This window comes from Corvus brachyrhynchos, unplaced genomic scaffold (assembly GCF_000691975.1).
Source record: "Corvus brachyrhynchos isolate BGI_N302 unplaced genomic scaffold, ASM69197v1 scaffold60, whole genome shotgun sequence".
Taxonomy (NCBI): Eukaryota; Metazoa; Chordata; class Aves; order Passeriformes; family Corvidae; genus Corvus; species Corvus brachyrhynchos.
Genome location: NW_008236767.1, coordinates 2399473 through 2414415, shown reverse-complemented (window position 1 = coordinate 2414415; position 14943 = coordinate 2399473). Strand labels below are relative to the sequence as shown.

At 37.3% G+C, this 14943-nt stretch overlaps 1 protein-coding gene across 1 annotated transcript in view; it reads left to right on the top strand.

Annotated features, from left to right (window-relative positions):
* Positions 1–14943, top strand: part of PRKDC (protein kinase, DNA-activated, catalytic polypeptide) — an 82619-nt gene that overhangs the window by 22755 nt on the left and 44921 nt on the right. Inside the window, exons 27-41 of the mRNA XM_017727399.1 lie at positions 737–963; positions 1393–1487; positions 2893–2992; positions 3945–4078; positions 4571–4825; positions 5884–6110; positions 6794–7002; positions 7125–7257; positions 8305–8460; positions 8625–8825; positions 10281–10466; positions 11402–11506; positions 12494–12661; positions 12939–13066; positions 14048–14255. Of these exons, the coding sequence (XP_017582888.1) occupies positions 737–963; positions 1393–1487; positions 2893–2992; positions 3945–4078; positions 4571–4825; positions 5884–6110; positions 6794–7002; positions 7125–7257; positions 8305–8460; positions 8625–8825; positions 10281–10466; positions 11402–11506; positions 12494–12661; positions 12939–13066; positions 14048–14255 (2532 nt within the window). The remainder of the gene's footprint in view (positions 1–736; positions 964–1392; positions 1488–2892; positions 2993–3944; positions 4079–4570; positions 4826–5883; positions 6111–6793; positions 7003–7124; positions 7258–8304; positions 8461–8624; positions 8826–10280; positions 10467–11401; positions 11507–12493; positions 12662–12938; positions 13067–14047; positions 14256–14943) is intronic.

The following is a 14943-nucleotide window of genomic DNA, read 5'->3' as shown; positions in this document are numbered from 1 at the left end:
TTCTTTCCTCTCTTCTCTATGCCATGTGGCTTTATTTTTAACTAGCGTCATTCTTACTACTGAAGCAACCAGGAACACGTGAACAGATAGAATGGCCCCTTAACTGTTTGAAAGAGAGAAAATGCTTGGTTTATTTATTTATTTTCTTAACTGAGATTTTGATGATGGACTTCTCTTTCTTTGGCATTCTCAAAATGCAGGTATATCGTCTTCAGATAAATGAAACACTCTTTATCATCAGTGTGTGCTAGAAACAACTGAAGCACATTCACCATTCATTCCCCTGAATGCCTTTGTTGTCTGTTTTATCTTTCTCTAAGTATCTTTGTTTTCACCAGTTGCAAAATTTTTACATTTAGAAGAAGTAGTTGGAGGCGAGAGGTTTGGAGTAGTATTTTTAAATGAAAGTCAGTGTTGTCTACTACTTCTTAAGCACAGGAAACTCACCCATCATCAGAAAATGAAGTGACTTAGACAAGACTCCTACATTGATAGCTGAGACAGGAGTAGAAATCCAGATCTTTGAGGTGTAATTCAGTGCTGTGAGGGCTGAGAATGCTACCCTTCCTTTAGAGAGTGGCAATTTTGAATGAGCTTTGTTGATTTCTGGGGAACCGTGTGTACAGTTTTTTAATTTGTAAATAATGCCATGTAAACAAGCTTGCTCTAACACTGCCCTGAGACAATGGCGGGGGTTTTTTCATTCTTGTAATGAAACAATCTTATGTCATTTCAGAGTGGCATAGTGGATCCAGTTGACAGCACTTTGAGAGATTTCTGTGGTCAGTGCATACGAGAATTTTTGAAATGGTCTATCAAGCAGACAACACCGAGACAGCAGGAGGAAAGCCCGGCAAACACCAAGTCTCTTTTTAAACGGTTGTACAGTCTTGCTGTTCACCCCAGTGCTTTCAAGAGACTGGGTGCAGCACTTGCTTTTAACAGTATCTACAGAGAATTTAGGTGAGCAAGCAGGGCTTGAAACAGTAGCTAACTTGAACTAAAGGTTCAATAAGATAAAAAGAATTAATTGTAGAACTCAAATAGTCATCCACTGACACTCATTCTGTTAATGTATATGGTAGCTGTAAAATTAGGTTACTCAGCTTCTTAATTTTTAACAATAATTTTGTAGCTTGAGCTTTCTGCCAGTGGGAAATGTATAAAAATAAATTTTCATCACAAGTTTGTGGCAAGTTTTTTATGCCTTTTCAGGATGATCAGCAAATTTCACTGCTATTTTTAAACTGGTTTAGGTGTACTTTTTTTGTGCAAACATAGTGTGCAGTTTATATCTACAGTATTTAATTTGGTAGGTTTTAATTAGAATTTTACACTTAGTGCTTCTTCTACTCATGTTTCTCATGAAATTTTTTCCTCATTTTTTTAAAGGGAAGAAAATTCTCTGGTGGAGCAGTTTGTATTTGAAGCCCTGGTTGTTTTTCTGGAAAGTCTGGCTTTAGCCCATACAGATGAGAAGTCATTAGGTGAGCCATAGTTAATTAACTGTGGAATGAAGCAAAAAAGTTACCTTGTTGAATCTTGGGTTAAAAAAGAAAAACTATAACTGTAAGAAAAGTACATTCACTTACTTTTGCACCAAAGGAAGAATTATTTTTCATTATGGGTAGAGAGGTCATTTTGATACCTTAAGAGGCCACCTAAAAACAGAGACTAGACAGGAGTAAGGGAATAAGGTAGGTATTTACTTGAAAGGCCTTCAAAGGTACACCCTGGGGAGCCAGAGGCTTTTGCCAAGATGGACCCAAAGATGGATGAGAGGTCACGAGTTCTTCACACTTTTATAAGTTTGGTTCATTTGCATATCAGGGTTGATTCTCCAGTTAAAGCTTCAGTTTAATGATGTAATTTCCCCTCAGCCTTCCCCCCTTTAGAGGCTTTTGGTTTATACTTTTTGGGCCTAGGATGGTCTGAGTGTCCTTGGAGAGCAGGCCTGGAGAGGCTTTGTTATGTCTAACCAGCAGGAGAGAGCAGCAGTTAACAGGCTACGAGAAACTTCAGAGTTACACACTAGGCAGTGCAGGATTTGAAAAATATGAAAGTTAAAATCTAAGGCATCAATTTGATATCTAATTAGGAACTCTTGGAATCAGCTCCTTGCAATGTATAAAGGTGGAATATTTTGAGCCCAGGAGAAAGAACCTTTTCATATTTATGATGATTTACAGTTTTGTAGTAACACTGAAAATGCTGGTGGTGCTTCAGATTTGAGTCGTGGTTTTGCAGTTACACAGTGTAAAAAATGTAACTTGATGAGAATCAGCCCACTCTTAAATAACAAATAAAATGCTCCAAAATTTGTCTTTTTTGACATATTCTGTGGAATATTGTCACCATTTTCTGATACCTTTTCCTCATTGTCTTGTCATTCTTTACAACAGGATGTAGTTGTGTGAAGAATCTGTGACCTCTTTCACAGTACTAATGGTTCTTCAGTAAACCTACTTTTCTCTCTTTCCTTTTTTTTTTTATGCTCTTTCATTGGTTAATAGTAATTAGAACATAAAACCAAAAGTTGGTGTAACAAAACTTCATTTCTTTCAGATGAACAGTTCAGGATATGATAAAATGTCCCCAGAAGAATTACTCACGTGGGAAAATTTTATAGTTTCTCTAAGCATAATCACAGAAAGTAGAATGCTCAGTTTCATACCAAAGGCCTCAGGCTTGGCTCAGGCCAAGCTGACCTGTCTGGTATTTTGTGATTTTGTACTGCACCTTTGAAAAATTTACTGTAGAAGCACGGAGTAGTGGAGCTGGTAGACATTATCATCTAAGTCTCTTGCGCCATGTCTGCAGTGCAAGTATCTCAATTAATTTAACCAGATTACTGACATTTATTTACAGGTGTCAATTCTCTCTCTCCAACAGGTACTGCCCAACAATGCTGTGATGCTATTAATCACCTGAAGCGCATAATCAAGCATAAAGCACCTTCTCTGAACAAGGAAGGAAAACGGCGGGTGCCACGGTCAGCTATTTGCGTTTATTTTCATGTTGCATTCTAATAAACATTGTCAGTAGTTCTATTAAATGCTTGGGATTCTGAATGAGGGTTTCATCCTATGACAATTGCTGACCTCCTGGTGTGTCTGTTGAACAACTGGTGGGAAAACACTGGACATAATATGAGAGGAGCATGATTCTTTATTCCAGCATGGTGAACTTGATTTAGTTTAGCAAGAAGAGGCAGAAGAGGAGTGCATGTTTCCCTCACAGCAGTGTATATAATAATAACATTAGCACTGGTGGTACAAAGCACTTGGAGGAAACTCCTCCAAAGCCTTTCTTACTGTTGTTAAATGTCACCAGAAGCAGGGCATGCTGCAACAGGATGATCAGCAATTAAAGAAGGGTAGAAAAAAAGGTAAAAGAAGCAAAAATTGATTCATTATCAGGATAGATGAACCTCTGAGTCACCTAGCTGACCTTGCTTTGAGCTGATGGCATAGCTGAAACTGCTTTGAGAAGGAGATTGGACTAGATACCTCCTTAGTTCCCTTTTTACCCAAATTATCATGTGATCTTGAAGAAACTGGCAAGTGGAGTTTAGATTTGTGTCGCTGGTATGGCATTTGATAAGCTGAAAATTATGGGGATGAAGAAAAACTGTGCAGGCTTATTTAAACTTTATCATCCATTTTTGCCTCTTTGAGTCACAAAGAGAAGGGAGGATACCTGATTCTGCATTTTAAATTGTTTTCCACAAGGACTTTGCTCTGGGGATCCCAAGTAGAGTGAGGAGAAGGAAAAGCAGTACAAGACATGATTGTGGAAGAGCTCTTTCTTGTAGTGCAGATAGGTTGTGGTTAGATAGATAAAAGGGATTCACAGTGCTCGTGGAACATTTTGATTTTTTTCAACTAGAAGACTATTGCTTCTTGGTAGATGTCAAGATGTTAATCCCTAGTATTTCTGTGCAGAGGATTCCCAGCTACTAAGTCAGTGTGTCTTCAGGACATTGTCATGTGGCTCTTAGTGCAGTGTGGACGACCTCAGACAGAGTGCCGGCACAAAGCCATGGAGCTCTTCTATGAATTTGTTCCTTTGTTACCAGGTATTTTTAAGTCACGGTGTGCTATTATCTTTGCTTTCAATATTCTGTGCATGCCTTCCCTCTGTGTTTTCTATTCAAGGTGGTAATTACAAGTAAATATCTGTTCACTCAGTGTTGTTAAATAGAAACTGAGTAGTTGCTTATACTGCAAATCGGGTGCCGTGAAGACCTCAGGGCTTGAGGGATGTTTTTGGATGTAGAAGAGGCTTTTATTGCAAACTTACTTCCAGGCCCAAAGCTACTGTTGTATCCAGCTAAAAAAAAGCAAAATTTGTTGATGGGGAACTGTGAATGTCTTAAAAGTTGGCCTCTTCCTTATGAGTAATTTTAGGAATGTGACCGAGGCTAAAGCAGAACCAATACCTTCTCTGCTAGAAGACACAGTTTAAATCACAAAGTTTGAGTGTGTTAGTTCATCTGCCTCTAGTTCCTTGCTAGTTTGAAATGTGTTTTTCCTAGAGAATTTATATTTCTGTTTCTGTTTTTTTTCAGGAAATAAGTCTCCATCTTCTTGGCTGGCTGATACTCTAAAAAGCAGAGGTGTTTCTTTCCTCATTAACAAATTTGAAGGAGGTGGCACCGATGCCAAAAGTCCATCTGGGATCCTTTCTCAGCCAACTCTCCGTGGTATGCAGGAACCCTTCAGTTTACAGGCTGTCATGCAGTGGATGGACATGTTCTTAGCAGCACTGGATTGCTACAATACATTCTTTGAGCTGCAGATGATCAAACCTTATGAAATACTGGGTGAGTGATTAAATGTTGCATTGGGTTCATTCGTGTGTGTTACATAAAGCCCACCCAAGATGAGTTCTTAACTTGGACTGGAAGCTTTTTTTTCAAATGTAGAATAGATGGTTTTACAAACTCTCCCAAAGTTTTCCCATGACAGCTGTAATGGGATGGGGGTTTTTTTGTGAAGTACTGTGAATCTTAAAATGTTTCTTTTTAGCCTTAGAAATGCATCTTTGCATTTCTGAGTCATCCACTTATCAGCAACTTCTTTTACTCTATCTCATCTTCAAAAATTATTCTGTACAGCTAAAATCCCACTGCTCAGAAGAGCAATAGATTTTTATCATATTTTTCTTTAAATCTGTCCAAAGCTTTTTACCTGCTCTTTATTAATATCTGGAGGAAGCTACCAGAAAACAGTGAAAGAAGTCATCTTTTTAATTCAAGCCCTGTACATGTTACCTTTCTTCAGTTCCTGATGCATCAATTGCGTCAGGTCCAAAAGCCCTGTGTTTGAATTTTGATCAGGTAAAATAATTAACACCTTGTTTAGCCATTGGGTCTGCCAAAAGGTTTTTCTTTCAATTATTCTTGCAAGTCTAAACAAAATGCTTTTGTTCACCGATAGTACAGTTTCATAGTCTTGTACAAGTTTCAGGTGGTCTGTCTGTCAGTGTTATGTCTCTCTTGGTTTAAAACAGTACTGTAAGATCATTGCTGGATGCAGCTAACATAAGGCTAAGTCATGCAAAATTAGGGATTTAAATTTTTTATCCATTTCATTACGTGAGCCTACATCATCATCATCATCATCATTAATCAGTGCTTGTAGTGGTCAGTTTCTGGAGTGATCACTAAGTACAAAGCTGCCCTGCTATTCTATTGCCCAGAATGGTAATATTTAGAACTGGCATAGAGCTTTCAGAAAACACTGGTGTGAGATGTTCATCTCTCTGTTTGTCATCTCAATTTGACTGTTTTCTTCCAAGCATGAAACAGTCATGGAAGAATGACAATATTTTTAAATTGAGAGCTGCTGTATCATTTCAACTAAGTGTGATTCTTTCTAGGTGTAAATGAAAGCTCCTCGTTCTTGGAAGCCGTGCAGTTCTTCCTTGACACTATTGCTTTGCATGATATCCACGCAGCAGAGCAGTGCTTTGACTGCAGTTTGAAAGGCAGCACGTTCAGTCCACAGGAGAGAGACATGTACAACTACAGCAAGTGTACCATTATCGTCCGGATCATGGAGTTTGTCACCGTGATCCTGGAAATGTGCCAGCAGGATTTCTGGGAGGTAGCTCTGATATCTGTAGTGGATAAAAGATTCAAATTTTATATGTGGTTAAATATATGTGTTCTGTATATGGAGTACTTGCAATGATTAGTTCCTGTATGATTCCTGATGGCATTAAATGTGTGGAGGTGGTAGCTGCTTAAAAGGCAGAAAGAATTAACACAATCTGCCTTTCTTGAATTCAGTATAGATATTCAGGTTCCTCTATTTCACTTTCTCTATTTGTCCCTCTATTGGTGTCTGTATTTGATGCAATATAAACCATATTTAACTATATAAAGTGTAGTACTTCTGAGTCTCTTAGGAAATTTACACTGCCAAGTTTAGTTCTGAGACTGTGATTGTCTCTTCAGCAAATCTCTCTGATAGTGTGTACAGAGGTGTACATCAGGATTTACAGGTGTATAGTCAGGACTGAAACAGGCCTATGTGGTTTAAAAGGTCTTACTTGCAGTTTGATGGGATAGCATATATCCTATGTCTATTTCTATAGATACCTCATTTCTGTGCATTAGCATAAATGATTGAAAGTCAGACATTTCAATAGGGAAAGTCAGTGAGAATAGGTACTGTTTCATGTTTGTTTTCATTTTAGATAGGATTAATGGTAAGTTATGAAGAATTAAATAGAGAAATCTAAATTAATTTTTCAAGTTTTTATTTTATGGTTTTTTTCCTTCCAGCTGCTTGAGAAGAAACTGCTAAATGCAAGCTTCATAGAGCTTGTGGTGATGACAGTGTGTGATCCATCACATGTAGGCTTTAACACAGCTGATGTGCAAGTCATGAAAAACCTCCCAGATATCTCAGTAAGACTCATGAAAGCTCTGATGAGATCTCCCTATCAGGAATCTTTGAAACTGTGCATAAAAAAAAGAATCACACCACAGAGGTAAGTAGGGGCTTTCTGGTAAGCATGAGTCCAGAACAAACACTCACTGTGAGAAATGGAAAGTAAATAATGTTGTCTGTGGATGCACTAATGTAACATTATTGCTTCTCTTTCCTCTCTAGCCTTGAGGACCTTTATTCTGTTGATCTCTTTAATTCAGAGGCACGTTTTGATCAAGTTAGGTTTAGTGCTGTCCTTGCTGCCTGCAAGCAGCTCCAGAAATCTGGCCTGCTTCATTCCGTTCTTCATGGTCAGGTAATTGTTAATACAGAAAATAATAGTGAACATTTGTATATTGTAAAGAGCTTTTCCTGTGTAAAAAACCATGATATAAAGAGAGAACAGATCAGATGAAGTTGTTTAAAATGAGATCAACAGTGAAAAGCTAGTGTTGAATGGGATCAAAAATAAATGTTTTATGGTTATTCTACAAATCTTAGTAGCACAAAAAGCTTGAACAACCTTTAAAATTATATTAGCCTTTCTCTGGTTGGCTCCAGACTCTGGAAATCAGAATGTAGATTCTCAAGCTTCCTTTCAGTGAGCTTCACAAGACTGAAAGCTCAAAAATCAGGATTAGCTATCCTATAAAGGAGGCATTTTTTTAACAGCTTTTACACAGAGACCATTCAAAGTGATGAGGGAAATTAGGAAAGGAATATGTCCTGTCTGATCAGAAGCAACATAGTGGGTCTGAATTGCAGGAAAACAGGATAAAGAGCTCTGAAGTGTGAGGATGTAGGCTAAATTACTCAAATTCCTTCTACTAAGTTTCTGATTGTAGTAAATCTCTGCTTTGGGTAATTGAAGGAAATCAGGTTATGCAACAGCCACAAAGACTGAGAACTTGTGAATCAGGCTTAACAAGGCTGAGCAAAACTAACAAGTAACAAAATATTTCATTTCTGTGTGCTATCCATCCTCTATATCAACCAAATCTAGATCTCTGATTGCAGTATAGTGATAATCAAGGAGCCACATGGTTTACCATTTGTGTCCCACCCATCCTGACTTAGCTGTTCATTTTACTTCTGTAGTCAAGTAAACCTGAGAAGGTGGAGGAGGATCAGAATATTGGGAAGATTTTCAAATTACTGTTAGTTTGTTCTGAACTTTGTGCACAATAGGGTTGTCTCATTTAAAATGTTATCCCCGAGTTAGAAAGGTGTCTTGTCATGCTGTATTTGCATTGCTTTATAAGGAAATGATTGGCAGTTCAGGTGTTTTAATTAACTATACAGATGGATTGGAATGCCTTTTTTCAGCTTTTATTGATTGTCACTTCTTTTGTGGTTTCCATAGGATGAAGGGCCTCATTTAGTTGGCTCCAAGCTTCTTTCAGTTGTTTATAAAGGCATTGCACCTGGGGGTGAAAGGATATCCCTTCCATCATTAGACATCAGCAGTAAGCAATTAGCTGATAGGCTTCTGCAGCTGGCCTTTGCTATTGATGAGCAGGTAGGACATGGTTCTCCAGTTTCAATACTCAAAATAAAATAAACAAAATAAATATGTTTGGGATGATAGCTTTAAAAAAAAAATCGTGTGCTTTTCTAAGAAATTTTTAAGTGAAATGTAATGTCCTTGAGATAACTCTTGTCTCTATACCTTAATTTTCACAGTGTGAGGAGCTAGTAAGTCTGCTGTTGAACACAGTAGTGTTATCTGTGCCACTATCAGGAGCATCCCAGAACCACCTGATGAATTTCTCTCATGGACAGTATTTCTACAGCCTGTTCTCAGAAACCATCAATCAACAGCTGCTGGAAAACCTGGATGTGATAGTCCCACTTATGGAATCATCTGTCAGCAATCCTCAAATGGTATTGGACTTACTCTTTAAAAGGACAAAGTCAAAAGGGAATGTTTTAGACTTACTCTTTAAAAGGACAAAGTCAAAAGGGAATGTTAGAAGTAACAATTGTATTTTTGTTAGAGATAGGGTGTGTAGTGGGGAAAAAAGTGAATTGGGTTGAATTTCAGACAGCAATGCATTGATAGTTTTTGGTTTGGCTTTTGGGGTTTTTTTGTCTTGACCTACTGGCACTACCTTCATGATCTGTGGCAAACTGGCATTACTCCACGATCTCACATCAAACTGAGTGGCAAGTGCTTACGTATTACCTATCCTGAAATCTATGTATTTCAGGATGTCTTTGCATAGTATTTCAGATGAAAAATGTCCTTTCAAAGGAGGGACCCATTTACTGTGCTTTGATTTTCATTGCAGAATGGTCCCAGAGCATGTGGCTTGGATTTGTTTTGGATAAAACTAAACTGAAAAACAAATTCCAGCTACTAATGGGCATTTAGTCCACAGGACCAGGGTAGAGCTAGATCAGAGTATTAAAAAGAAAGACATACACACACACAACCCTCCTGAGCTGAAATAAATACTTTGTCATGTACTCAGTCTCAGCACTGCTTGTTTGGCTCAACAGGCTTCTTCCTGTTTGTCTACTGCACTTATAGAACTCAGTGCCATGAAGGAAGCTTTGATCTGAGAAGCCTTCCTTCACTGCTTCTGATAACAGAAGGGTCAAAAAGACAGATGGAAAGCCTGCTTTTCCTTTTGATTTAAAAGATGCTCAGCAAAGTAGAATCATCCTTTTAAAATAATTGGCTCTTTTATAATCCCAAATGTTATGCTTAGATGTGCTGCATCCAAGTAGTAGTTTAAAACACTTGCAGCATCATTTTTGGTCATACTAAAAATTGTTCAGTTAGACTGTAGAGGAATGTGTATGTTTTAAAAGGCTCTTTCTGGTGATGATTATCTAGTGTTTCCGGTGTGGAGCATGCCATAATACATTAACTCTTTTAAGTCTATCTGATTGATGATAGTGACTAACAGTTTTTGAAGAAAAGAGATTTCAAGCATACTTAGTTCATACCTGCTATGCAAGGGTTGTTTTTCTTTTCAAAATGGATGTGAATAAGTTAGCATATGTGCTATTTTTCAACTTTGCATTTACTAAAATTACCAAGTATTGATCTTTATTCTGGATTATCATTTATTTCTCCATATATACACAAAAGGTATCGGAACTAATTGCTGCACTGCTCTCTGAAACAGGAATAAATTGGAGAGGTGCCTTTTCTTTTGAGAAGGGTGTGCTTTTAATTTCCTGCAGAGACCTTTCTTCTGCATCCTTTTGAGATTTAAATCTAGCATTGCTTTGTGATTCTTCTTTTTTATGACTGCCCATACCACTGAAGTGATCCTATCACCCTTTCATTTGGGATGCAAGAATCTTACCTGTTGCTTTTCCTTCCAGGTTGGGAGCATTTTGAATGGCATGTTAGATCAGAGTTTTAGGGACCGTGCTGTGCGCAAGCAGCAAGGAGCAAAACTGGTGACAGCTGTGCTGAGAAACTGGGAGAAACTGGACAGCTGGTGGGCCAAAGGTTCATCTGCTGAGAGCAAAATGGCAGTCTTGACCCTGCTGGCTAAAGTTCTGCAGGTATGCACTGCTTTATAAAATTCAGGTAACCTTTCTAGTTATGTAGGGATTGCATCTTATTTTCAAGAAATGCTGTTTAAGTCAAATGTTTTATGTTTGGGGAAAAAAGGGAAAAGTTGGACAATGTTAGAATCTGAGTTTTTATTAGCAAAGGACAAAAAAATTTGGGACAGGTGGAAATTACTAGATACTGCTCTTCTTCCCCCTACCACCTTTTTTTTTTTTTTTAATTGTTCTCATTTAATTGTTCTTGTTTAGCTGCCTCTTTTCCTTTTGGAGAATTGGTAGAAGTAGAGAGAGTGAACTCTGAGCAGCCTCTGATAACATTCTTTGTCATGTTGGCATCCAGAAAGTCACAGTGGAGGAGTTCTACCCATATTAACAGACTGCAGAATTATCTTTATTTTAAACACTTAATTTTTGTGACATTGAGATTTTGGTCTGGTTTTTTTTCCCCTTATTTTGAAAACATAATTATCTACTTATCCTTTTGGGATTTTTGTGGGAACTTGTAAAAGTAGTTGTCCACAAAGATGCTCAAAGATCAACTGTTGAGCAGAATTTTTATTTTTTATAATTTAATTATTTTAAATTTGAATTGTTTTACAGGTATGTGTTGGGACACAGAATGTGAACTGTATTGCTGTATTAGCTGGCAGTGAACTGACCAGTAGGAAATTCGGCTTTCAGAAGGAACTTAATATTTTTTTGAATTGAAAAATATCCAACATTATGATTTTGTTTATACTGTGTAGGAGCTTTTCTAGTTCTTCTTTTAAAACCAAAATTACTCTGTATGTGGTTTCTGTTAATTCAGTGTGGTTTTGGAAATAAATAAATCTAGCTCAAGGGCTTTTGATTATTCCTTAATACAAATCTCTTTGACTAGTTAAAAAAAACCCAAACTAACTTTTTTATTTCTTTTGTCTTTCCAGATAGACTCTTCAGTTTCTTTCAATACCAATCATGAAGCATTTACAGCTGTTTTTAATACCTATACCAGTCTACTTATTGATCAGAATTTAGGCTTAAATCTTAAGGTAAATTGCTCACTTCTTCAGCTTCCCTACCCTCCCCAGGTTAGAATGTTAGTTGTTCATGGAATTCTCTGTTATTTGGCTTAATTTTTATCACAGACTTACGGGTTTTTATTCTTCTGTTCAACATCCTAAAACCTGTAAATCATCCTTTTTGTTCTTCAGACAGAAGACACTATCACAGATGTCATGTCTTGGTTTAAGGTGCTCTTTTTTTCTCCCTTGATCAAAAGAAAGGAATGTAATTGTTAGGAAGAAGAATTACCATCAGTTGCAAGTTGTCTTGAACTCCCAGGTGTTCACTGGAGAAATGACAGCTAATCAGGCTTTTAGCAAGGAGTGGCAATTCCTACAGCTCATATTATGAGTATTTGTCGAGATTGAATGTCTGTGTCTGCAAGTGTGAGACCAGTACTAATGGAGTAGCTGCTATGTGCAGCTTGGGCAGGAGAGGGAGATAAAGTACTGCAGAGTGGAAGTGTGAGTTATGAAAGATGCTGGAGCATAAAGGTTGGACTAGAATAATAAAAAATTTTATACTTATGAACGTTTTGCATAGTTACTTCTCAGTCAGCCTGCCTTTAATTAGACAGAGTTTTGTACTTTCCTATGCATTCAAAATAAATAAAGTTCGGGATTTTGCATTGGCTGCAAGATGATGCATTAAATCAGTGACTTGTACGAGATTGAATGGTTGCTTAAAAGAGCAATGAGATATTATTCATAGCCATGTCAGCCATGAGATATTAATTAGCTTTTAACTCTCACTCAGCAGTGACCTGACAGTTAAAGGCTGTTCTCTGAACCAGTATCTGAAAAGATGAGCAGCTACATAACATATTTTTATTAGTACACTGAGCCATTGAATCGGTGAAAACAGACACTGCTGCTGTTTTGTGGTCCTGTTCACCTGGCTCCATAGTTAGGGAATAACTTATTTTTTAGTGTGAAACTGTATCTTTTTAATGTTTGTTTATTTTTTTTCTTCAGGGCCAAGCAGTGATAATTCTCCCGTTCTTCACTAATTTGACAGGAGAAAAGCTTAGTGACCTTAAGAATGCTCTGGATCAACTTGTAGCTTTCAATTTTCCCATGAGGTCTGATGAGTTTCCCAAAGGAACTTTGAAGCACAATAACTATGTAGACTGCACTAAGAAGGTCAGTATTTTTAACAAAACATAATTAGAAGCCGAAGTGAACTGTGTCTAGAAACAATGTTTCAGAGGATCTGGAATTAAAGAGATATTTTCTGAGCTTACATGAGGGGATCAGTTTGCCTGTTTCTGGGTTACGTCTTTATCCAGAAATTGAATCTACAGAAGCACGTTAAATAAGCACACACTTCTGTGCATCTGCTTCTGATCAGTATTAATCATTAGATGGAAGTGATCTGATCCAGTGTTGCTCTTCATGTTACATGTTGCTTCTTCTTCAGTTTTTAGATGCGTTAGAGTTGTCTCAGAGTCCAATGTTGTTGCAACTGATGACAGAAATCCTCTGTAGGGATCACAGACATTTCATGGAGGATTTATTTCAAGCCAGCTTCAAAAGAATTTCCAGAAGGTTGGTTTAGTCCACTGGATTTTGTGCTTGTTCTCACTGAATTTTTGCTGAAGCAAATGTGCTTCTTGTATTTTATTGTCCTTATAAGAGTGATGATTTACACTATAAAGTTTTGCATAATAGTTTTAATTCAGGTTGTGCTTTTGTCTTCACATTTTCAAAGTATTTCCGAAGTGTGAACAAGTGGCACCAGTTTCCAGATTACGCGTCCAGTGCCTGTGCAAATTTGGAAAGCCTTCTGTAAATAAGCTTGTTCTGAGAGAATCCAGTTGACAATAGTACTTGTTTGTTATATATTTGCTATCCCTATATGATCACTTAAGTTGATAGTACTTAAATTGACAGAGAGTTCATTTGTTTGACCCCTTCGAAACTACAACAATGCACTTACTTACTTGAATATTTCCAGGGTGTTAAATTGTAGACTCAAACATGCTCTGTCCACAGAAGAGGTATTCAGTATCTCTTCCAAAACCAACATTCTGGTTTTGATGGGCTCCACAATTGTGGAGCATGTTATTTCCTGAAAAAGTCATTTACCTTATGCCCAAATCCCATTTTTGAATCTTTAGCTTTAGTAAAATTATTCAGAACAACAGATCATCTGGTAGTGGAATGCTTGATAGCCACAGCTCTTTTTTTTCCTTTGGTTTGCCAACATCCTTCACATGTTCCAGATAATATATATATTTTTTTTAGGTTTCTCAGTGAAAAGGACCTGAGAAAGTTAATGTTTGCTTTAGGATTAAATTATTAAAGATACACAAACAAGTTTGCCATCTCTTGCAGCCTAAGAAGCTGAGGTGGGTTTTTTTGAGAGGTGCGTAATACTTGGTGGTTCAACCTGATCTTGCATGTCTTGTAGGATAATCCAAGAGGGTATGAATGCAGACAGTAAAAAATTTAAAAGTCCTAAGGATTTGAGATTTTAAGTGAAGTCTGGTAAAAGAGTTTTCATCTTGAGATTTCCATCTTGTTTAGGAGCACCACTGACAAACAAGTGATACTGTTGGACACTGTTCACAAAATGTTCCGAAATGAAGAACTTCTTTCAAATACTGCTCGTCAAGCATTTGTGGATCGGTCCCTCCTCACTCTCCTGTGGCACTGCAGCTTGGATGCACTGAGAGAATTCTTTGGCAAGATTATAGTAGAGGCTATGGATACACTTAATTCTAGGTTTACAAAGGTATGAATTACTTTTTTTAAATTATTTTTTTTAGGGTTAGGGAAGGTCTAATAAAATGTTGATGTTGGTATGTACATTTTGCTTAACTTCGAATGAAACACTGATAAAACGGGTTTCCTTTCTAGTTTTCTGTATCCTGGAACAGAAGCATGTGCCAGTTATATAATTTGATTGTTATTGATAAGCTTTTCTTTATATTGATAAGCTTTTCTTTATTCCCCAACACACTCTTCCTTTGGAGTTAATGCATGTTTGCATATCTATTGTGTATAAAAATTGAAGTTGGAATGTTAGCTATATATATCTAAAGGGGTCTGAAGTTCTGTCAAAAGCAAAAACCCATTTTAACCTCGAAATATAAAAGCTGTATAAAATTGTAGCCTGTTACTACATTTTTGGAGAGGTTTTCAACCTCTATAATGAAAGCTCTGAAATTAGGTACATTACTTTTAGAGAAAGAAATACATCTGTAATCATTGCAAAGATACTTCTGCAAGGGATTAGGAGCACAGTTCTTCCTTTCTCTATTTACAGGCTGTCTTCCAATTTAAGAATACAGTTGTGTGCAATGATCTTGTTGCCAGTGGAGGTCTCTGCTCTTGCTATAGTTCTTCACTCCCATGGTTTTTCTGGTGCAGATGTTCAAAGGCAGTAGGACGAGCAAGATGCTGAAATGACCCGTGTTTAG